At 45.8% G+C, this 24,187-nt stretch overlaps 2 protein-coding genes across 3 annotated transcripts in view; one reads left to right on the plus strand and one right to left on the minus strand.

Annotated features, from left to right (window-relative positions):
- The window catches only part of POLL (DNA polymerase lambda), a 125,614-nt gene that overhangs the window by 46,511 nt on the left and 54,916 nt on the right, over positions 1–24,187 (plus strand). For both annotated transcript variants that reach the window (XM_077930163.1, XM_077930164.1), the window contains exon 10: positions 1,849–1,991. In XM_077930163.1, coding sequence (XP_077786289.1) covers positions 1,849–1,955 — 107 coding nt within the window. In that variant the 3' untranslated portion in view covers positions 1,956–1,991. The remainder of the gene's footprint in view (positions 1–1,848; positions 1,992–24,187) is intronic.
- The window catches only part of LOC114597560 (solute carrier family 2, facilitated glucose transporter member 9-like), a 29,750-nt gene continuing 13,379 nt past the window's right edge, over positions 7,817–24,187 (minus strand). Inside the window, exons 4-12 of the mRNA XM_028730499.2 lie at positions 24,045–24,169; positions 23,356–23,501; positions 21,828–21,960; positions 21,466–21,653; positions 20,170–20,280; positions 16,124–16,225; positions 15,400–15,475; positions 12,002–12,129; positions 7,817–9,173 (exon numbers count right to left, since the gene is read on the minus strand). Of these exons, the coding sequence (XP_028586332.1) occupies positions 8,928–9,173; positions 12,002–12,129; positions 15,400–15,475; positions 16,124–16,225; positions 20,170–20,280; positions 21,466–21,653; positions 21,828–21,960; positions 23,356–23,501; positions 24,045–24,169 (1,255 nt within the window). The 3' untranslated portion in view covers positions 7,817–8,927. The remainder of the gene's footprint in view (positions 9,174–12,001; positions 12,130–15,399; positions 15,476–16,123; positions 16,226–20,169; positions 20,281–21,465; positions 21,654–21,827; positions 21,961–23,355; positions 23,502–24,044; positions 24,170–24,187) is intronic.

Here is a 24,187-nt window from a genome sequence, read left to right on the forward strand (position 1 = left end):
CTGTCACATATTCAAAACATATTTGAGGAGGATGCAGGAACCAGCCCCACCCACATGTGTACTGATCATTCTCTTGCTAGCCACACATTCAGCAAGCACAAGAAAAGGCCTTATATTAGGCCTGCCATACCAGGATTTCAAAGGTGGAATGGACGTCCGGGGGGAATTTCCAAAAGGTAGCGCTTTGTCCCGGATCAATAAAAAAATCACATTTTTTGAGATTTGTAAGAAAAAGCTCCACAACATTGGGATGTCCTGATTTTAATTTTTTGAAACATGGCAGCCCTACCTTAAAAGGTAAAGGGACCCCTGACAGTTAAGTCCAGTTGCGAACGACTCTGGGGTTGCGGCGCTCATCTTGCTTTACTGGCCGAGGCAGCTGGCGTATGTCTGCAGACAGTTTTTCCGGGTCATGTGGCTAGCATGACTAAGCTGCTTCTGGTGCAACCAGAGCAGCGCACGGAAACGCCATTTACCTTCCTGCCAGAGCGGTACCTATTTATTTACTTGCACTTTGACGTGCTTTTGAACTGCTAGGTTGGCAGGAGCTGGGACCGAGCAACGGGAGCTCACCCCATCACAGGGATTCAAACCACCAACCTTCCGAATGGCAAGCCCTAGGCTCTGTAGTTTAGACCACAGTGCTACCCGCGTCCCAACCCTACCTTGCATAGATGTACCGTAAATATGTGGGATTCCTCCACATGAGCCAATCGCGACCTCTACACACACACACATGTGACTCATGAGGGGTGGGCAGCTGGTGAATTCAAGCTACCACCACTCCTCTTAATGCATGAAAGGTGGACAGTCTTTTAAAAAAACTTATCTATTGTCACATGTTTATATATAAGTCCCATGGCCTGCTCTGAAGGCACACGATCTGACAATCATGTGGAAATAAAGGGTGGGGGAACATAAAAATATATATAAAAGTTTAAGTTCATAATTCTACCAGTTCATTCTGCATAATGTGTAAGACATTTCTTTTTTCCGGGGGGGGGGGGGGGAAGAGAAGCACCCAACACAGTTGCATACTAGAAGGGGTGCTGGACCTAATGGTGTTCAGTTTCTCTATATCTTATTTTGATTGCAGTTTCTGTTGCTTCTGTTTTTTGTTTTAATCTTAGTCTCAACCAAATTGCAGTACAATTTGAATCCCAAGACTGAGGTAGGACAGGGGATGATCCAGTTTTGGGGTGGGGTGAGAGAAAACCTGTGTTAGCTGAGAGGATTGTAAGCAAACTCTCTTAATTCATTTGCTTAATTCACCCCCCTCCAAATTATAGATATTTCAGATTTAAAAGAACAAAGTGTGAATGCATTGCATTTGGCAAGCTGATCATCAACACACTGCTTTGAAAAGTCATCAAGTTACCAATCTTCCTGTGTTTAAGTCTCCACAAGTCACAATTCAAAAGCAACATTTAACTATGTTCAAATTTCAAACATTCCACTTTTGATTGACTGATTGATTGATTTCCCAATGGTGCGAAATTTCATTGCAGTCTAGTATCAGGGCTGCTGATGTAAGAAGAGTACAGGGAATACCCACATACCAAGCCCTGAGCCAGCAGTGTTGCCAGATCCTTAGCCTTCATTTTAAAAGGAGTCAATTGGACACCTTTGAAGAAAGTTAGAAAACAAAATGTTCTAAGGTAGATACAGAGAAGCTGCTGTTGCTAAAGATGCCTCATCATTTAAGATGGCATTCAGCTAAGTTGTACTAGAGTAGATCTATTTAAATTAATGGACCTAACTTAGGGATATTCATTCATTTCAATGGGTCTGATGTGAGTAAAACTTAGCTGGATACCACCTTTAATCCCTGTTGCTATGCAATTACAGGAAGAAACACTGATCACCCCCACCTGGGACTCAAGAGGAGCATTTCCCAGAGCAGGAGGAAAACAGAAGACTATGGCTGCTGCTGCTGCTTGTTTCTGCTAGCCTGATGCTGGGTGAAGGGAGATTGTCTGCTGTGTACTGGGGTAAGTTTGTTCAAGCACTTTGCTCTGTGTTCACATTGTTTCATTTTGTGCTGTGTCTGCAGTGTAAAACACCAATGGCTGGCTTTGATATGGCTTACTCAAAAGGAACTCCCATGAAATAAATGAGGCTTTTTTCCTGCTGAGAAAACATAGTGATATTGCTATGCTGTGCCCCTTGTTTTCTATGTCCCCCAAACAGCCACTACTGGTCTGCATGTCATCACTTGGCTGTCATTTGTTAATATGCAGTAACCATAAAGAAACATGTAATACAAAATAAAACAGAAAATATAACAAAAAAATCATCAAGCACCGTACAGCTGCAGCAAGTTAAAATTCCTATAGTGTTCTCAACACAATACTTTTTTGTTTATCAAAGTTGGCAAAATGTGTCTGTGGGTTTGTGTTTTGCTGAGAGTTTTGTGAAATTGCACATGGTTAGAGTATTTATTGGTTAGAGTATTTATCTTCCTGTTGTTTACTAGTATCTCGCTTTTCCTCTAAGATCAGATGCCAAAGTTATGAAACTACAGATACTTAGGTGGTGGTAGTGGTTTGCATCTTGCTATTTATCAGGGTTGACAAACTTTTCTCTTGCTTTTTGCTATAAATATCAGGACTGTGAAATGCTGCAGTTAAAGCAAGGAGGCTGCTTTTCTATCTTTCTTTACATGATCTGTAAATTACATTATATATTTGTATATTGCTTTTGCTCCCCGGAGTTCTAGGTTGGGCATGCTATCCTCCGCTCCTGCCTTTTATCTTTGCAACAGCCCTGTGGGGTTGGCTTGGTGAAGTTAATATATGTACATAAGCAGCAGTTCTTGCCAAAAGATGGATGGTAGTATGCGTGTGCACACAGGTGCCCCAATGCTCATACAGTGTACCAGGATATCCTATTGACATCCCTGCTTAGCATTGATGGCCCTCCCTCAAAACTGTAGTGACCCCCTACTGAGCAAAGCAACTTCCCTGTTGACATGAGGCCTGGAGAAGTCTTGGAACTAAGTCTACCTCTGCCAGATTGGTCTTGGTTTTTAAAGTACTCGGTCTCTTAAGACCTTGCCTCCCTCTTCCACCTTCCTCAGTGGAAGGTGTAAAGCACAGCCTAAGATCCAATAAGCTTTGGACTTGCAGGGAGGGGCAGGAGCAAGGAGGAGGCACCGGTTGGAAGGCAGCAATTTCCCTTTTCCCCTTGGCATCTTTTATTGTGCTTGCTTTTGGGTGTAGAGTTCCCATTTACAGGGGCTTCAACGTTACTAAATGGCAGCACAGAGAATGCTGGGCTCACTCTCGCAAAAATCAATAAATGAATAAATAAATACAGGCAGCAAAGAGGCCTGAAATGATTCTCGTTTGCCGGGAATGAGAGACACCAAGTGTAATTTAGGGTTTGATATTATGAAAGCCTTGCTGCTCTAAAGCAGCAGGATGCTCAGCGGCTCATTAATAAAGGATAAACTTGGAGTCTATTTACAAGGCACTTTTTGGGATTATTTACACTCCATTATACATATGTAATGTTGTACATATTTACCGCTTGGCTTGGTGGTGAACAAAGGGATTTAGGAGAGGGGTTGCTCCTCTGACACCCCACCCCTTCCCCTCTGAGCAAGGTCACGCCAGAGGGGACAGCCAGATCTTCAGGGAAGTATAGGCAAGGAAGAAAAGATATTCAGTCTATTTTCTGAACTAATATAGATTGGAAGCAGGCATCTGGCTTGATGCAAGTCGAGCCAGTGGCATTCTTCAGGTATCTCTCTCTGAAGTGGAACAAACCACTTCTGTTGGAAGACACATCAGCATGATTACCTAGGCATGCCAATACTATTGCAAATGCTATGTCTGTGTTATTGAAACAGGTTGGAATTTGGCCTAAAATGATACAAAGCAGTTCTAATGAAGGGCAGTTCTGGTATGATGACACCAAAAACCTGGCCAAAGTTACAAATATGATCCTCGCCCCCATCCATGTCAGATTTTCCTGTGCATCAGTGTCATTCCCAATGCACATTCATAATGTGTATATTATTGATACAGGTGGGAAGAGGTTGGGGATACAGCAATCTTGTGCAATGTTATCCTTTGACTGAGGGAGGAATACATTTTCCTGCTCAGGCCCACCTTGCTTCCAATTTGCCCAGATCTTTAGGACTCAAGAAAATGTGTGCGCGCGAAACATTTGTTCTTCTACTTCTGTACCCGGCCAACACTGGCATACAGACAGGCACACAATTGAATCACTGCTGAGGTGCACCCACGATTGTGAGGTCTGAGGATATGATGATGATACCTGCACAGCTGTTGCCATTGGTTGCAAACTGCTTATGATGTCACAAAAGCACTGAGCAGCTGAGTGGATATAAAGGCAGGCCAAGGGGAAAGCCCTTCTCTGTTCCCCAGCAGAACACAACTGTGACATTCAGCAGTGCCCCTTTTTCCCACTTGGAGAAGGAACACTGCAGAATAGGAGGCTAGCAGCAGGATGCTATGGAGAAATAATAAGGCAAGTTTGTTTGCTAGGTGGGATTGCAGCTTGAAAGCTGCTGGTTTTCAAGGCCAGAAGCTTGCTGATGTCTAACAATGGGCCTAACAGAAGCTGGCAAATGTCAGTGGGTAGATGCTGGCGAAGTTCACATTCAGAAGCTGGTGGGTGCTGCAAGGCTGAAGCAGGTTGATATCTGTGAATGTAAGCTGGTTGAAGTTGACCTTCAGGAGCCAGTTAACAGCAGCTGGTGGATATTTGTGGAATAAAGGCTGGGCACAAAAGTAAATGAATGAGGGTTGGATGTGTTCACTGGTGTTCTTCATGGATGTTGGCTGGTGTATGTCTGTCTATATGAATGAATGAATGAATGGGAGCTTTTGAATGTGGTCAAGGTGAAATGGTGTGTACATGTGCATGAATGCGATGTGTGAAAGGTGGCTATTCATGAATAGATGAAAGCCCTGGAAGCTGGCAGACTGAAGTTAGCAGATGAAGTCACCAGGCAGAAGCTAGGAGCGGAGGTGCCTGGGTGATGCTGCCAGACGGCAGCTAGTCCACTCATTGTCCGTTTTTCTTCTGGTTGTTACAAAATCCCTTTTACAGGGATGTCTGAAGCCAGTGAGTTTTTCTCAAGACCACCCACGAAAGTATTGGAGAGAACTGCAGGGCTTGAACAAGCCAGCTTATATTTCTAAATGCATATACTGGTCATTCTACATTTTTCCTCATGTAATGGGATATCATGCATTTGAGTTGGTATCATTAGACATGAAGGGTGTGCTGGGTGAGAAATAAATAAGAAATAAACAAATAAATAAATCACTGTTGGTGTCCTCCTATGATTATCCACGTGGCCCAGCGCGGGGCTTGACTGGCCTCATAAGGACTGCGGCTGTTGCCCAGCAAGGACTGGGGCATTTGGGGGGAGCTTTTGCTGTTGTTACTGCTATTAACTTTTTGTATCTTTATTTTTATGTGGAAATTGTTCAGTTTGGTTATGTAGTTTTTAATGCATTTATTTTTATGACTACTTTGCTATGTTTGCTATGTAATTATGTAATTATGTAAATCTTTTCATATCGTAAGCTGCCTTCAGCATTGTTTTAACTGTGGAAAGGCGGCATACAAATAAAATGATGATGATCAGGCCTGGGGTGGGGGGTTCATAGTGATGCTTCCCCAGTTGTTGCCATTGACAATGGACTGCCTGGGATGTCACAGAAGAACATGATGGCTGAGCAGGAAAAGGCAGTTAATAGTGGGAGGGAGAATGAGTGAGGAAAAGGAGTCTCAGGAGAAGCTGGGGCTGAGCCAGCTATAGACACAGAAGGGAAACTTGGTTTGACTCCTTCCTGCTTGAGTCACCAACCTTCCCCTCCCTCAGGGCTCCTCAGTGAAGCATAGGAGTCAGCATGTCAGCTGCGATAAGCCACAAACACCTGGGTTTGGATGTCACTTCTGCTGTGCTCCCAAGAAAGGCCCAAAGGGGAGAAGTGTTGTTCCCTCAGCTTCCATCCCATGTCCCTGCCGCACTACAACATAAGTCTTCCCGGGCCTTGTATCTGAGATCCTTTCAACTGGCAGTGTTGAAGATTAATCCTGGGGCCTTGTGCACAGAATGTAGGATGCTGCCTCTGACCCAGTCAGGCCCCTGGTTCATTGACATGGGTGCCATGGCACCCACAAAGGCCCATCAAGTTCCCAGTCATGTTCTCCATCTTCCTGGCACACTAGACGGAATTCAGAGTCTCGAGGTGAGGAATCTGTCTCCGTCTCTCCTTCCTACTTGTCAACATCTCCTGAGGATTCCCCATTCTGTGTTGACCGCAGGAGAAAATCTGCCAGAATTCTGAATAGATTCTGGGGCTGGACACCAAGGTGAGGAAGAGAAAAAGAGAGAGAGAGCTGGGAGGGAACTGTAGTTTGATGCTTAGAGTTGTTAGGACACCCTATTCCCCTCAGAGACTTAGAATTCCCAGTTCCCTGTGAAGATGGATGGATGGATGGATTGATTGATTGATAAAGCTGGAACTCACTGGAATTCAGTTCTGGAATCTCTCAGGTGGGCGCCATTATGAGAGAACAAGGGAAGAAATCATGGTGAGTTCTGGCACCTCTTTTTCTAGAAAAATAGCACTGGAAATTGTAGGAGGTGGGCAAATAGGGATCTCCTAAAAACTGTCAGCACCCTTAACAAACTACTGTCCCCTGGATTTTTTGAGGGAAGCCATGACTGTTAAAGAAGTATGATAGTGTTTTAAATGCATGGTGCAGAGGTAGGCTAATAAAGTTAGGATTGCAGCTTCAGGCAGCTCAGTTTTACTGAAAGCATCCACTTGAGATTACTGACCAACAGGGACATCTAGTGGTCATTCATTGTAAAACTTTCCATTCTCTGTGTGTACAAATTATTTATTTATTGTGTAAAAAAACACACCCAAAAACCAAACCCACCCATCTTCCAGAGAATGCAAAATGTCACATCTGGCCCGCCTTCTGTTTTATCATCACACCAACCCTAGGAAGCAGATTTATATGAGGGAGCTACTGGCCCAAGGTCACCCAGCAGAACTTTGGGATTTGAACCTCCAATCTCCAACCATTACACCACCCTGTCTCTCGCTTAGTGATAACATGAGGGTTGGTGTAAACCTAAGTTCGGTTGGCCTCCATGAGGGACTGAGCCCTGTGGAACGCCTTACCTGCAAACTCCAACTGGAATCGTCCCTGCCATCTTTCAGGTGTCTCCTGAAAACTGCACTGTTTAGACAGGCCTTCATGACAGGATTTCCCCCCCCCCCTTTAAATGAACCAGTATGTACTGATGTTTTTAATTATGCTTCACTTATATTTATAGGTTGATTTTACTGTATTTTACTGTAAGCCACCTTGTTATATTTTATGAAGGAGTGGATTACAAATTTTCTAATAAAATAATAACTACAACTCTGGAAAGAGTTCATCTGGGTGAACTAGATGCTAAATGAAGTACATGTAACAATTCTACCTCTGGCTCCCACAAAAAACCTGTTCTGGTAACAGGTGATATAAAGCAGAGAACCAGCAAGGGGAGGGTGTGCTTAACCCTTTCCCCATCCACCACCCTAATTTAATTTTTTAATAGGATTCCCTTCCATTCTTCCTTCATGGAACTCAAGGCAGCCTACATATGGTTCTCGGGTGATTCCATTAAAGCATTGACAGGGGCCAGCTTAGAATAGAGAAGAAATTCAATTTTGCTTGCATTTTAATGAAAAACTGCCTAATCTGTCAGCCATCTTGAACCAATTAATGAACCAAAACACAGCTATCCTTCAAAATTCACACTTCTCAGAACACAAACCCAAAACATTCCTCTTTATTTTTAATCTCTAGGGCTGGGTTGGAGGGAAGCAACTTGGAAAACACGACTCAGAAGATTTGTACAACAAATCAGAATGAATCCTCAATAACCAGGGGGTTGGACTCGATGGCCCTTGTGGTCTCTTCTAACTCTATGATTCTATGATTCTATGAACCAGGTGGTCTGGAAATAACCTCAGGTTCTGTGGGGTGATGAGGGAACCTGTGGCCCTCCTGATGTTGTTGGACTCCAGTTCCCATCAGTCCAATCTAGCATGGCCAAAGGTCAGGGGTGACAGAAGTTGTAGTCCAGCAACATCTAGAGCGCCACAGATTCTTCATCTCTGGTGTAGGCCATACGGAGCTTGAAGGGTTACAAGTTCCCTATCCCTGGAATAGTTTTCTTATGAATGAATCAGTGTTGAGTGGAATGTCCCAGCAATGTATTGCTCTTGCTCCGTTAGAGAGTAAATCAGTAACTGGATGGGCATTTGACTTCTGTCTTTGCCTTTTGGGACATAGTGGCATGTGGAATGTATATGTGCTCTTACAGATAAGCAGGTAGGTACTGAGTTTGTCTTTTGGTGTGGTTCAGACATTGCTGTTTAGTTGCAGCACTGCTGGGAAGACTTGTTATTGGTGATCTCTCAATAGGATTCCTAGTCATGTGTTGGCATGACTGCCAGAAAAATTGGGAAGCAGGTGAGGAGATCTCAAAAAAATCCTCAAAATGCCTTAAAGGAAAGAGGATGAGTCCCATTCATGACATTCTGAAAAAACTGTGTATATAAACCAAGTTCCTGAGGATAGCTATCCCTCAATGCTACTAATTTCCAGCCCTCAGAAGAAGACAGTGAAGGAGGAAGAAAGGATTTGGGACAGAAGTGCACCCAAAATACCTGGGGGCAGAGTCAGACTTCTTAGGTTTAAATTAGATGCTTCTCCCCAAAGTCTTCCCCCCGGTCCCTTTTGTACTGCTGGTCCAGGCAAGATGAAAGAAGTTACAGGATGAGAATCAGTATTATTGTCTCCCTTTGCCATTTCACTGAGGTGGCTTCCCCACATTGGAGAAATTGGGAATCCCCAAAACACTGAATGGGAGATCATCATGGAGGGTTGGATCCTGAGCCAGAGAGTTCCAGGGAGCTGGTCTCCAGGGCACCATAACCATTGAACTTGATCATCTTGACAGAATCTGGCAAGCTGGAGAGGAAGGAGGGGCGAGAGGCAAACATGTGGCTGATTTCCATAAACGTCTTGTTTTTGGTCTCGGGGATGATGAAATAGACATACAGTGCCACCAAAAGACAGACGCCACAAAAGACCAGGTAGCAGAAGGCACCAGCAGACATCTGGGAATGGAAACAAAGAGGAGTCCAGATAAGCAGAGGGACACGAACAGGCTCTACCCAGTCCTCATCCATTTGGTTGGTTCGGTGCACTAAGAAGCAGCCTCCAGCATTTTGAGTGTTTAGGGCACCCTCTCTGTTAGCAAACCCCAGCATCTCCCATTCCTCGCCATCAAAGGTTCTCTTCTTACCTATTAAGGCCTCTTAGGAATATAGAAAGACGCCTTACATGAAGTCAGGCAATTGGTCTGTCTAGCTCAGTATTGTTTACACCCAGGGTTGGAGAACCATTTTTAGCATTTCCTTCTGGAAGCCACATGGAAGGTGTTGGGTGTGAAGAGGCAAAAGTGAGTTGAGCAACAAATATAAATATTGCCAAATGGAAGGTGTTGGGTGTGAAGAGGCAAAAGTGAGTGAAGCAACAAATATAAATATTGCCACTGTACAGTAGGCTAGTTTCTGAACATACTTATACATCTCTATCCTCCATCCAGGCAACAAAAGGCATGGTCAGGGTATAAGCAAAAACACCCCAAGAGGGTGTGAATCAGAGTTTGTGAGAGGCAGGGCATGGAAAGAAGGGGTGTGGCTGGGGATCAGGTGTGGTGTGGGAAGAGTTTTGAGGGCCGCATTTGGGCCCTGGGACTAAGGTTCCTCACTCCGGTCTATGACTGGCAGCAGCTCTTCAGGGTTTCGGGCAGGGTTTTCCCTGAGTTCTACTTGGAGATGCTGCAGAATAAACCTGTGACCTTCTGCAACCAAATCTGTGGCTCTGCCACTGTACTATGGCTCTTCCCCTTCCTCTTAATGTGTTTCCTTCTGGCCCTGAGGGGGGTTTAATAATGCAGATTAGGGTGGTCCAATGCACGGCTCTTGAGGCCTTTTTTGGTGGCCCTTGGCAACATTTGATGCTCTCCCCCAGCCCTTTCCATGCCTTCTCAAAGCTGGTTAAGTGAGGTGCTGGGCTTTGGGAAGGAGGTAGAAGGGCTCTAGGACCTGGCCAGAGCCTTGCACCTTATTGCCAAGCCCAGCGCCTCGCTTAGCTGGCTTTGGGAAGGCATCACAAGGGGGGGAGGGGTTTTGGCCTCACTCCCCTCCCCCCATGCAACAAGGCAGTGTGTGGCCTGTGAGTCCCGTGTCAAACCACTATTGCAGCCCCCTTGCTATAAAAAGTTGGACTGCCCTGATCTAGATTACACAGTCCTAAAATTTAGTACCAGAAGACTCTTAATTCCGTGACTGAAGTGAATTAACATAGTTACATTCACACACCTTCACCATATACGACTGGTACGTCAAGGAGTGCTAGATTACTATTTTGACCCTTCAACAGAAAACCAGTGGCTTTCCAGTGCTGTTTACACAAGAGAAGGCCTGGTACTTTCAGAATGTAATGATTTCATGTCTTGGGGCAGGGAATGGTGTTTACAAAGCAATGGAATTGGTTTGCCATTTGGCGGATCCACGTGATCTGATTAGGGAATAACTTGTCAAGACCAGATGGCTTTGTTGCTGGTTCCCTCTCTCCGTGTAATGTGATGAAGATCACAACTGGTCTTGTGTTTCTTTAGAGCAGAGGGTAGACAATGTGGTGGCCTTCCAGATGTTGCTAGACTACTATTCCCACCATCTTGCTGGCCATTGGCCATATTGGCTGTGGAGGGGAGTTCAGCAACATCTGGAATATTGGAAGCAGCCTTTCACTGAGTCCGGCCATTGATTCATCCAGCTCAGAACCATTTACACTGATTAGCAGAGGCTCTCTGGGGTCTCAAGTCAGAGCCACTCCCAGCAGGGCCAGTCTGAGACATTTTGCCACTGTAGGCAAAACGCTCCACTCCCTCTTCCACAGATCCAGGTCCCCACCCCTCTCTGCTGCCAGCTCATCACAGCAACAGCACCCTCACCTGCAGTTGCGCCCATGCTGCTGCCAGAACGCAGCAGCAGCAGCAAATGGGGGAATGACAAGGGGGTAGTGGCCGCAGTGAGGACAATGGGGCTGGCAGCAGTGCAATGGGAGGGTGGAGAGGGCAAGGGGGTCGGATCCGCTACTTGAAGCAAATGGCTTCACCTTGTCTAATGTGTGGGCAGTCCCTGACTCTCAGCTCTACCTGGGACAGATCCTGTGACCTACTGCATGCAAGGCACTACCCTTCCCTGGAGGACCACCCCTGCTTTATGCAATATATAATAAAGGTTCAGAAAGATACCCCTCTCTTAGTTTCTTTTGGTACTAATTTTGTTGCTACCATGGGGGCATCACCAGCTTTGCTATGGCAGTCTCCTATTTGGTGCCTTCCAGGTGTTTTGAGCTACAGTTCCTGTCAGCCTCAGCCAGCATGGACCACAATGATGGGAGAGCTTCAGTCCAAAACGTCTGAAGGGCATGAGGTTGGGAAGGCTGGTTTATTGTAACGTGTTTTCTGCCACTCAGAATGCTGGAGCATGACCCCATCGCCACTACCGAGAAAGAACTAAGCTATGCAGTACCTATGGAGCTCTTTCCCCATTTCTAATAGAAAGTTCTAGGTCACACAGAAATACAGCATGCGGTTCTCCTCTGTGCTGTGTCCTGCAACCACTGCTAGAAGGAACCTGCCATGAGAACCACTAGGTCAGGCATAGGCAAACTCCGACCCTCCAAATGTTTGGGACTACAATTCCCATCATCCCTGACCACTGGTCCTGTTGGCTAGGGATGATGGGAATTGTAGCCCCAGACATCTGGAGGGCTGGAGTTTGCCTATGCCTGCACTAGGCATTCTACTCTCTTGCCTTGCTAGTCAGGGGACCCCGGAGCCTACCAGCCGCTCAAAGGGGCCCAGTATTACCTGCAGGAAGGGAAACACAAAGCCAACGGTGAAGTTGGAGAGCCAGTTGAGGGACCCACCCACAATGTAGGCCGATGGCCGGTGCGATTGCTTGAAGAGTTCAGCTGTCATCAGAAATGGAACCCCAGCTGTATGGGAAAGACGACACTCAGAATCAAATAGGCCTGGCTAGGCTTTTAATCCGAGCCCCTGTTAGTGGGGCCAGACTGTCAAAGCCGGAGTCTGCAAATAACCCTTGCAGGGGTGAATCTATTTCAAACCATCAGGTTCCCCAAAGATGTTTATTATTATTATTTATTAAATTTGTATACCACCCTATACCCACAGGGCAGCTACAACATAAAATCACAAAACACATAATAAAAATAAAAACAACCCAGCAATAAATCTTAATTATTAAGATTGACATTAAATAATGTTCCACAAGAGGGGGGATTTATTTTGCTCACTGCTGCCCTCTGCAGTGACAAATTGGAAGACCACCTGCACAGACAACCACTTAAATTTAATCTGTTTTAGCATTTTAACTTTTGCATGTTTTAAAGCATGGTTGTGAATTTTCATCTAACATTTTTATCTTTTTATAAACTGCTGTGAGTTAGTTTTTGTTTTTTTACAACCAAGCGGTGTATGGAAAGAAAGAAAGAAAGAAAGAAAGAAAGAAAGAAAGAAAGAAAGAAGTTAGAATTGTGCCACATTTTTGGCCCCAGAACAGGGCAAAACACATACTATAAAGGATGCAAAAGCCATTAATCAAACTCCCTGTCTTCTACTTTTTGCACTTCTTTTCACTCAATCCATTGCTTCTTTGTCACTCCCTTTAAAAAACCCCCAAGAGATCTCAGACAATCACGGGTGATGCAGTAAAAGTGATGATGTTGTGGAGCCAATCAGATTTGGCTACATGGCAAAAACAGTGAGGAGGCCCTGCTAAGCTGCATTGCTCTAATCTGGCTCTATCTAGGCTGCCAGAAGTCACATGGAAATGTTTGTTTGAGCGCACATCCGACTGAGATCGGTTGAATAGGTGACACCCACACCTGAATGTGCACTTGGGTGCATACCAGGATGCACATCTGAGTGAAGATGTTGCCTGTCTGCACTACGTTGCTCTCAGTAGGTTGCGAGCATGAATGCCCATTCCAACACATCTTCTGGTGCATCCAGAGCTGGAAGAGGGCTTCTGAGTGAGGGCAAAGCAGCGTAACTGCAGCAAAGCAGCATTGTCAGCCTAGTTTCCTAGGCAACAGAGATGTGGTCCCTCTCCCCCCACAACCCATAAACACTTCTGCATGCTTTTCAGTACCCCCTTTAATTTCTGTAAGTGAAGGACTGCTTATTAAGGGGCATGAAGACATTCACAAAACTGCTCTCTGGCTCAGCGTAGCCCTACACACTTGCATATATATGGTGATGCTGATGACAGACACTTCTTTAACAGAAGGAGCCAAGACCTTGTGCTCCTGCAACAGAAAGGTTTCAGATCTATCTGCCCTAGTGCATCAAGATCTGCCCTCTTTACATGGTGGTAATTTAGGCAGCATCACTTTCTTTCAGGAACACAAGGAACTGCTTCTTGAAATAATAATAATAATAATAATAATAATAATAATAATAATAATAATAATAATAGTTGTTGTTGTTGTTAAAAATAACCACCAGCCTTAATAATACTGGGGGGAAATCCATCCAGGGATTGTTAAGAAAACCCCCTGATTGAGCATTGCTCACAGATCACCCAGAGTGGGAAGAGAGATATTTTTATTTTAAAAGTCAGATTCATCATTGTTTGTGAACAATGAGCCATTAAAATCCTAATTAAAGATGTAATTACAGCGAATAAATTCTGGGCCGACAATGAGTTATGGATCTGTTGGCGGCTATACTAATACATCAATTGGGTAAACCAGCAGCCGCCTCGTCCATCATATTTAGAGAGCTCTGCTTTGGCCCTTTCGTTAGCAGAAATCGCAGGAGTTGCCTCTGAAATCCAAAGCAAGACACTGTTAGGCAATTCATGCCGCACCAGTTTTAGGGCATGGCAGGTGGTGACAGATTCAGATTCCCACAAGTGGCCTGCTGACCGTGGTCCTTTGGGTACTCAAAATGCCAGAACCAAGCCAGGGTATGCCTCTGAATACCACATGCTGGGAATCAGAAGTGGGGGAGAATGCTGTGGTCCTAGCCCTCAGGTCCTGTTTGCGGGCTTCCCAGAGACATCTGCTTGAGAATAGGATGCTGTGAGAATAGGGTGTTGGGCTATATGGGCCATTGGCCTGATCCAGCAGGTGTCTCTTTACGTTCTTAAGTCTATATTCTCATATTATTGGTCAAGAGCAGTGTAGAATTGTTATCAAAAAAACAAATAAATGTCCCCAGCACTTAGGACAATTCAGATAGTGGGGTAGGAGAGATTTTAAAAACCACATCTGGCAACCAATGTGCCCCTTTGGATAGTACCCAGGTAAAGGGACCCCAACCGCTAAGTCCAGTCGCAGATGACTCTGGGGTTGCTGTGCTCATGTCACTTTACTGGCCGAGGGAGCCAGTGTTTGTCTGCAGACAGCTTCCGGGTCATGTGGCCAGCATGACTAAGCCACTTATGGCGAACCACAGCAGTGCATAGAAAAGCCGTTTACCTTCCTGCCACAGCGGTACCTATTTATCTACTTGCACTTTGACGTGCTTTCGAACCGCTAGGTTGGTAGGAGCTGGGACCGAGTAACGGGAGCTCACCCTGTCGCGGGGATTCGAACCGCCGACCTTCTGATCGGCAACCCCTAGGCTCTGTGGTTGAGACCACAGTGCCACCCACATCCCACTAGTGCCCAGGTAGACAAGTCTAAAAAGCCCAGGTCACAAGTTTTCACGGCCCTCTAGCAGTTATGGTGGCTCATTTACCAGAAGTCATGTATTTAGCATAAACACTGGAAGTGTATACCCAATTCTGACCAAACCAAGCCTCCTAGAGCAAAATATACATCAGAGTTAATGCTAAATACATTGCTTCTGGTAAAAGAACCACCATAGCTACTAGAGGGCCATGAAAATTTGTGTCCTCAGGCATTTTAGACTCGCCTTCCCAAACCAAAAGGGCACATTGGTTGCCAGATGTGAAATATATTGGCATTATTTTCAGCTCTCCTACTCCACTAAGAAGAAGAAGACTCATTGCACCACTCATTGCATCTCCTCTAAGACCCAAAATAGCCTGAATCCTATCAGCAAACTTCTTACATCCATTCCCTCACAGTCCCGTTCTTGGGGGTCACAAGCTCAGACCAGGTTTCCTGTGATCACAGCCCCTCCACAGCTTTGCTGGTGCCCAGGGATCTTGAAGAGGAGCTTTGTCGCTCTGTTATTTCTTTGGATGCCTCTGTCTGGCACCAGAAACGTACCTGGTCCCATGCAGAATCCTGCAATGATGCCAATGACACATGCCACACTGACGTAACGCATCCAGGACACAGTTGCCTATGGGAAGGACAGTAGGTTATTGAGAGAGTTTACATAAATGCAGCTGGGCCCCTTTGGCTCACTCAGTTCTGAGATTCCACCACTACATCCAGGTCTACATCCTACAGCTCCATTGACCACACTCAGTCCCAGTCTGCAGGCTGCTAGCTGTGCCAATCCTGTGACCCTTGCTTGAGTGGACACCTCCGTTCCAAGCAGCTGAGGCACAACACCCTGCTGTCATAGCTCCAAGCTTAGCTGTTTGCTTCCTAACTTAGCTGGTGTCCTCCACCTAGCTTGACCAATATTCCAGAGATGGTAGTTCTCTTCCATCTCCTGATTCTCAAATAAACCTGCCACCCTCATCCAGCCCCCTTGCACTCATCCCTGTTTCTGTGTGAGGTCGCACCTGTACTTGCACCAATTTCATGAACTAGGACCAAGCCTTGCTTATGTTTACACTTTAGCATTTAGGTGTGAAAAATGAAACCAGTGGTATAGATAAAACAGGATACAGTTTCTGAGGATCCACCAGCACTTCTGATCCTACTGTGCAAACTGAAGCACAAAATCTAATATGCGATTGGGGTGGGTGGGGGTGGGATGGACTACAGAGACGTTGTCAGCCATCCATGGGTATATAAGTGTTTATGGGGCTGTTCCTACCTGCAGAATCAGGGACAAGGTGATGCCTGCACAGCAGATGCCCATGAAACAGAACCCAACTATGATGAGAGGGCGACGTCCCAGCTTCTCAATGGTGAAGCACTGTCAAAGAGAAAGGGGGAAATCGAGGAGACAGGTTTCTGGCTAGTTGTATTAGGATTTTGCACGTGTCTCTGTTCTGAGATGGAGAATTTGTGACCCTCCAGGCAGGGCTGGTTCTACTATTAGGCAGAATGATGCAGCCTTGGCCTTTTCTTCAGTTGAAGGACAGAGTTATGTGTGCCTCACAGCCTGTACCTGCCTTTCTTGGAGGCAAGGGAAGACACTGCCTCATTGCTGGTGTTGAAGTAAGATTCAGTTGCTGGTCCAGTTGGCTTCTGAATGTGGAATGGGAGAGGAAAACATTTTATACCTTGCCTCAGGCAGCAAAGTATATTGAGCCAGCACTGCCTGCAGATGATGTTGGACTACAACACCTATCATCCCTGACTATTGACCATGCTGTTTGGGGCGGATGAGAGGTAGAGTCCAATAATGTCTGGAGGGCCAGAGGTTTCCATCCCTGGTTTCTGCGATTCCCCCAAATATATACACAAAGTATACAGACAAGCTTATTGCGTAGACACCAACAGTACTGCATGGAGTAACATCATCTTTAGCTACGTAGACAGTGCATGGATGCAGAACCATCTTGCCCCATTGCTTATACCAGTGGTGACCAAACATGGCCCTCCAGCTGTTTTGGGACTATAATTCCCATCATCCCCAACCACTGGTCCCATTAGCTAGGTATGATGGGAGTTGTAGTCCAAAAAAAAGCTGGAGGGCCAAGTTTGGCCATCACTGGCCTATACAATGGGGCTGGAATGCCAACCATTAGAAATTCTGGGTTTGGTTCCAGAGCTAGGGGAGAGTGGGATCCAATATGGGATCCAGTATGCCCTAGTCAAATTCAGGGCATACATTTGTGCCCCAGTGCAACATCTTGCCCCTGCCCCACAAACATTTGTTCCCTGCAAGTGCGTGAGAAGGAAGCCCTACCTGTGAGTGCATGCTCAAGAGTAGGGGCTCCTTGTTTTTAGGCATAGCTTGTATACTGGGCTTCTACACACAACATGTGGTGATGGTGATGGGGATCTGACCTTTAAAGCAATAGATCTGACACTGGTGGAACATCCACTTTGCATACAGAAGGTCCCAAGTTCACTCCCCAGCATCTCCAGGTAGAGCAGGGAATGTCACCCTGTCTGATGTTCTGCCCATAGAGAACTGCTGCCCATAGACAGTGGCCAAGCAAGATGAACCAATAGCCTGACTGAGTATGTGACATCTTCTTTATGCTTGGCATCATCTCCTGCATTCTATCTTCCAAGATCAAATAGTTTAGGTCAGAGGCAGCCAACATAGTACCCTCCAGATGTTCTTGGACTCCCAACTCCCATTAGCCAGGGCCAGCATGGCCAAAGGTCAGGAATGATGAGATTTGTAGTCCAACAACTTATTATTATTATTTCTATACCACTTTATATTTTTAAGGGGGGAAAACAAAGCGGTTTACAATGTGCAATAAAACATCAAATAAAACAATCCAGAATAAACATTACTGAAGAAATTCAAATATAAAGTATATGTTCAGAGTAACATAATTAACAGGAAACTAAACATTATCTTAAAGATTTCAAAATAAAACATTACAAATGAGGTCAACATATAGAAGGCACAACATTAGCTTGGAAATGCACAGTCCTGGTTTTATTCCTAGCTTTGGGAAGGGCTTCTCATCCAATGTATTATGGGGCAGCTGCCATTGAAAAGCAGAACCGTTAAGTTCATCCCTAAGAGAAGAAGTGAGGTTGTTTTCATTAAAGCTGATGGAAAGGGGACTTAGGAACAAACTTTTGTGGATGTACCCCTGGCTCTGCTCCAGCTATGGGAGCAGTTTGTGCACTGGTTGTGGAAGGAAGGAGGGTATCCTGGGAGCCAGAAGCCTATGGTTGTGATGGTGTGTGTGTGTGTGTGTGTGTGTGTGTGTGTGTGTGTGTGTATAGAAGCTGCCAGAAGGAAGCCAAAGCAGGAAAGCTGCTGACAGCAGAACAAATGCCTGTAATTTTATAACCAACCTCAGTGCATCCATTGGGGGCCGTTTTTGTCGGCACTCAGGAGCAATCAGGCTGATGGAGTGATGAGCTTGCCGGAGTTAGGCGTTGCTGATGGGCAGCAAAGGCGGTTGGTGGGCGGGAGAGCTATGTGCCTGTGTAATAGGGAGAGGCACAGGTCCGACATGGGCAGCCCTGGGTGATATCCAGCTGGAAATCTGACCCAGCTAGGCTGAAATTTGGAGTCAAAGGGACGGTGACAGCTGGAGTGAGCACCCTTGTTGCAATAAGACAGCTACAAGATGCATTAGGTATGGGATCGTCCTGCCATTTATACCTCTCGTCTAACAAGCAAGCCAACAAACCAAAATGCCATACTGGATGTGTCCTGCAAATCTGTTGTTTATGTAACTATGCTTGCACCCCTCAGAAGCCTTTGCTCTACCTGTCTGCTGTATGCAAACATACGAGCTATTAGCAATAATCAGAAGGGTCCTTTTGACTCATCTCCCAAGGCAAATCATCAGCATTACAAATGCCTGCCTGTTGCGGGAAGCAAGCAATCTGATTAATAAATGACTTCTGTCCTCCTACAATACTGTGAGTCCCTCTCCACAGACAGGAGGTGCCATTGATTATCCTCCTCTCTGTGGTAAGATGTCTGGGGGTGATGAGAGAAGGGGCTGTGACTAAGTCTGCATAATGATTCAACCCTTGAGTTTGAGAGACCATGCTGAGTGAGGCTGGTTCTGTAATCCCTCTGGCCTCCCAAGCCGCAAGGCAGAGCGCTCCACTCTTCTGTGTGCTGGCTGCTCTTTGATCACAGAGAATCTAGCAGTGCCTTGTCTACTCAGAAGTAAGTCCCACTCTGTGCGGGACTAGATGAGCCTTTGGCCCAGCAGTTCTCAACCTGTGGGTCCCCAGATGTTGTTGGACTACAACTCCCATCATCCCTGAGCTCTGGCCTTGCTAGCTAGGGGTGATGGGAGTTGTAGTTCAACAACATATGGGGACCCACAGGTTGAGAAAGGCTGCTTTAGCCTGACCCAAGAGGTCTCTTATGTTCTTATGACTACAATGCTCATCATCCCTGATTATGCTACCTGGGGCTGATGGGATGTGGAGTGCAACATCTGGAGGTACCACACTGGCTGTCTCCATGTATAGGATTGCAGCCTATGGCCCAGTTCCCACATTGCCCACTTGAGGAAAAGCATGGAACACAGTTCCCCTTTACCTATAAGTAGACTTGCTGCATGGTCCTCACTCTCTACCTCCAGTGGAGAAAGAGAGGCAGCTGGAGAGATCTTCCAAGCTGTTGCTTTTCCTTCTGCCTGCGCCTTGGCTGATGCTCTGTTAAGGAGAGCACTGCCACCACTCAGCAGGAAAGGCCCAGAAGAAACATAGCTAGGACAGGAAGGAAAGAACTGCTAGCTTAGGCTGCGTACACACCGTACATTTAAAGCACATTCCCGCCGTCCTGAGAATGGTAGTTTGTTAAGAGTTATGGGAATTGTAGTTCTGTGGGGGTAAACTACAATTCCCAGGAGTCCCAGGGGGTGCTTTAGACGTATGGTGTGTATCCAGCCTCATAAAACAGTATCTGGTGAGTGCTGAGGGCAAGTGAGCAGTTCTCTTCTGGTGGCTATGTTTGGCAACACGAGGAGAGCAGAGAATGAGTGCAAGAAAAGGCTCTTTGCTAGGACCAGGCAGTGACAAGCAACCTCACAGGTTCTCTTCTCCAAGAGCCCAGCTGTGAACAATATCCTTCCAGTTGGAAAATGGGTAGAGAGCCTCCTGAAGGAACCAAGAGTGTGCCCTCCACACTGGAAAGAAGTTAGGAAATTATTGCCCTGTCTCATTATGAAAAGTACATACAAATCTATTCTTTCAGTGCAAAAGGAAAGCAAAAGGACAAGCCAAACGCAAACTAGAGATTTCCACACTTACGCCTATCAAGCCAGCAACAACCTCAATCGCACCCGTGCCGACCGTAGTGTAGGGGATCTCTGGGTCAGGGATGCCGGCATTCTCAAAGATGACATTTGTGTAAAACCAGATCTGTCAATGAAGGGGAGAAATCATAAGCAGAGGGGGTAGGTGTGGCTTAGAAGAGTAAGAAGGACAATGGCATACCTTGTGAGGCTGCAAGGAAATCAATGGAATGGCTATGCAGGGAACTGCTGCAGAGTTGCGTGTGTTAGCACCCGCAGACCATTTTTTGCCTGTCCTCTCCTTTCATGCCAGTGGGACTTAGCAAAGACAGTTTGAGGGTCTGAGTTCAAATCAAAATTAGCTGGAGGCATGCCACTTTTCTTCGTTCTGTAGCACACTTGTAAAATAAGAAAAATCACCTTTTTTGGGCTGCTTATGGCAACCATTTGTATGCTGGTACTAACAGCACTTTTATTAAGATATGAGTGCCTCATTTTTAATCGCCCAACCCCTCCCTCCCGGGATTAATTATACTCTACCATGAATTATACTAAATCATTTTAATGCATGATGTAAAACATGAGTGGGGAGCCTTTTTCTGCTATGGGCTGTATTTGCTTGGGAGTAATCTGTTAAGGGCTGCATATCAGTGGTAGGCAGGGCTAGAGTGAAAAGTACAGGTGGAACCCTTCTCCCTCCCTCCTTTTGCAAGCAGAGTGGGTGTCAGTAAGGCTCTTTTCAAGGTGCACAAAGCCTGGAACCAGCTTACAAAACCCTAAAAGGCTTGGGACCAAAGTACCCAAGAATGTCAACCATCTCAGCCTGTTGGCAGTGCTGGGTGCTGCCTGTGACAGGGTCTCCATGGTGGTAGTTCCCCACTATTAACATTCTGGTGGAATTTTAAAACATTCCTGTTCCTCCAGACATTTGATGGCTGAAAAGCACTGTTTCCTGCAAACTTGGCATTACTAGCTGTGAGGGGATATGACTGTTTTAGATTTATTTATTTATTTATTTATGCATTGTTTTTCTGCTTTGCAATTTGCCTCCATTTTGGGAGGAAGGGCAGTACGGAAATTTAAATAAATATTCATGATTTGGGAGGAGCAACAGTAACTCTTGACTTTTGGCACCTCGCTCAGAGTTCTTTGGCTCCAATTAGCAAAGGTGTTGCAGATACATGGGGGAAGAGGTTTAAACGGGGGAAGAGAGCAGCGAGTTTGGAATACTGTTGTGCTTGAATGAAGGTGCAGGAGGCGCAGGCTAGCCCAGAGGCCTTGTGGCAGGCGTGATCGACCCTGCAGCCCTTACCGCGTCAATCCCTGAGAGCTGCATGCCCATGTTGATCACCACGACGGAGAGAACTTGCCATCGCACAGAGGGATCCAAGAGCAGGTGCCACACAGACACCGTCTCCACAGAAGCCAGCGAGCGCTTCTCCTCCTGCATCTCTTCGATTACGTCCTGCACGTCGTACTTGCCCAGGAACCAACGCAGCGCTGTAGGGTTAAGACAACGCGGCTGAGAAAAGTATCCAGGACAGGGATGGCCAGCTGGAGGGCTGTAGGCTGTAGGTAGCCCTGCCATGCAATAGCAAACTTTTCTGGCCTCTCATGGCTACCCCCAAAATATTTCCAAGCGGTAAGGAATGAAGATCCTTGCACTTCCCTTACCATCAGTAGCTCCAAGGACGTTATTCTTCTCAATAAGAAGGTAACGGGGGCTTTCTGGAAACCAGTGCAGGAGGATCAGCTGCAGGAAGGCAGGGACAACCACCAGCGAGAGGAAGAGAGGCCAGTAGGGATCCTAGGAGAGAGAGAGCCCCCCCCCCCCGCCATGATGAGAGGGGTTTTTGCAGCTTCTTTCTGGCAAAGAGGATACTTTATGCAGGTTGTAAAACACAAAGGACTTGGTAGATTAACGGCTCCTTTTCTGCAGCCCTTTCTCCATCTTTCTCCCCACAGAGTTATATAGGAAAGCCTAGTCCTGAAGGGTATAGCTAGGGTTGCCATATTTCAAACTTTTGGCCCAAGTCATTGAGCTTTTTTTTGCTGTTTTTAAGCTGTTTTTAAGGGAAATCGGCAAATAACACTGCCGACATGGACTGCCATATGTCTGGATTTTCCCAGATATTTTCACAATTTCTGTCCGGATGCTGCTGCTGAATGCAGTATTCCAGATATGTCTAGGAAATTCCAAATGTGTAGCAAACCCCTAGGTGTTGCATTATTTTGGGTGTGGTGGGTGCGTGGATAGAAACAAGAATGACCTGAGCAAGATACTCACCTCCTACACCACATCTGTCTTCCCACACTTTCTCCAACATATAATCCCTGATGCCTCCTCTTTTCTCTATGGCAGATACTTTTTCTCCTGTATAATGACCAGATTTCCTATAACATTGTTATGGTCTTGCTATCTGATTTCTGCTGTGGGGATTAGCATTTGTTAATGTTAAAGAATGAGTTCTTAAGGTTTCTTAATGGCCAAGAGGCCAAGCATACCAGCAGGCACATCTTCTGTTAGGGAAATTAGAGCTAAAATGGCTGGGAATGGCTAGGAAATAACTGGAGACGCCTCTGGGAGGGGAAGCCCTCCATCTATGCCCCATGTTCACCTCCATCTATGGTCAACTTGAATATTTGTAAATCAATATAGCAGAAACATATTAACTCGCCATCCATCTCTTCTTCCCAAAGAGAATAACAGATGGATAAGTCATTCTCCTAGAACTTCTCACCACTTGAAGAAGTGGGAAGCGCATTTAAAAAAAACATGTTTGGATTCAAGATGGCAAAAGCCCGTCTGCCTTTTCTAAACTAGTTGGAGAAATGGGGGCAGTGGAATGAAATGCAGCTTTGTTGCTTTTTTTGACAGCAGGGGTGATGGTGTCATCTGCTAGAGTGGTATTTAGCAACAGTGTGAGCTTGAGGATTGGAGGACAAGTCTGTTAGGTAGGCTAGACTCAGACAGTGATTTGCCTTAGGTGATTTAGTGAACTCAATGTCTGTAATTTCACGTCTCCCCATCCAAAGTCCAACATGTTCATTACTACACCACCTTTTGCTAGCACACTCTTCTAGGACTCTCAGCTGCTCCCAGTGGTGCCCTTCCCCTCCTGTCATCAGTTTACATTCTGACAGCAACGAAGCTAGCAGGCCTGGGCATTCTATGCAGAGAGTGGCAGGCCTGGGCATTTACCTCTCCCAGTAGCTCTGGAAGGCCTAGGACTTGGGCAGAGAAGACCCCCAGACAGATGAAAATGCTTGGTACAAGGCCCAAGAATCCACGCAGGTTCTTAGGGGCAATTTCTCCCAGGTACATGGGCACCACACTGAGACAGATCCCTGGTAGGAAGAGGAAAGAAAAGGGAAGGAAGGTGGTGAATGACATGGCAATCAGCCAGCAGCTTCAGATATCTAAGGGTTAATATCTTCAGGAACAACTAAATCTATATTAACTTCCCGCAAAGTAGTCATATAAGTTCTGTTGCTACAAAGAGGCAGAATAATGTGTCATCTTAGCAATTAGTTTATTGTGGAACGAGATTTTATGGGCAGTGGCCTAATTCAGAAAGTGCATGCAATGAATCCACATTCAATAATTTGTGAATGTTCCCACTCACTCACTGTAGGTGGTAACTCATTTCTAACTCTCTAAATTAAAAAGCACGTTCTTTTGCTTTTCAAATCAATGTGGAACGTCATGAGCAAGAGAGGCAGCAGTGGCTCTAATAATCTATATATACAGTACAGATATGCTTTTTGAGATGAATACGTAGCTTTCAGTGGCTGTGCATTACCCGGACCCTAGAAGAGGAGGAACTTCACTAGAGAAGGAGGAGACCCACACACAAAGTGAGGAAGTCTGGGCTGAGACATTTCTCTTACCAGAGTGAACGCCGGTTATGAAGCGTCCGAATATGACCATTTCAGGTGATTCCAAGTAGCGACTGAATCCCATTAACATGCCAGCCAGAAAGACGAGGACGTTGCTACGGACCAAGGTACCATTCCTGGTAGAGAGGTCATTT

Source organism: Podarcis muralis, chromosome 6, assembly GCF_964188315.1.
Source record: "Podarcis muralis chromosome 6, rPodMur119.hap1.1, whole genome shotgun sequence".
NCBI lineage: Eukaryota > Metazoa > Chordata > Lepidosauria > Squamata > Lacertidae > Podarcis > Podarcis muralis.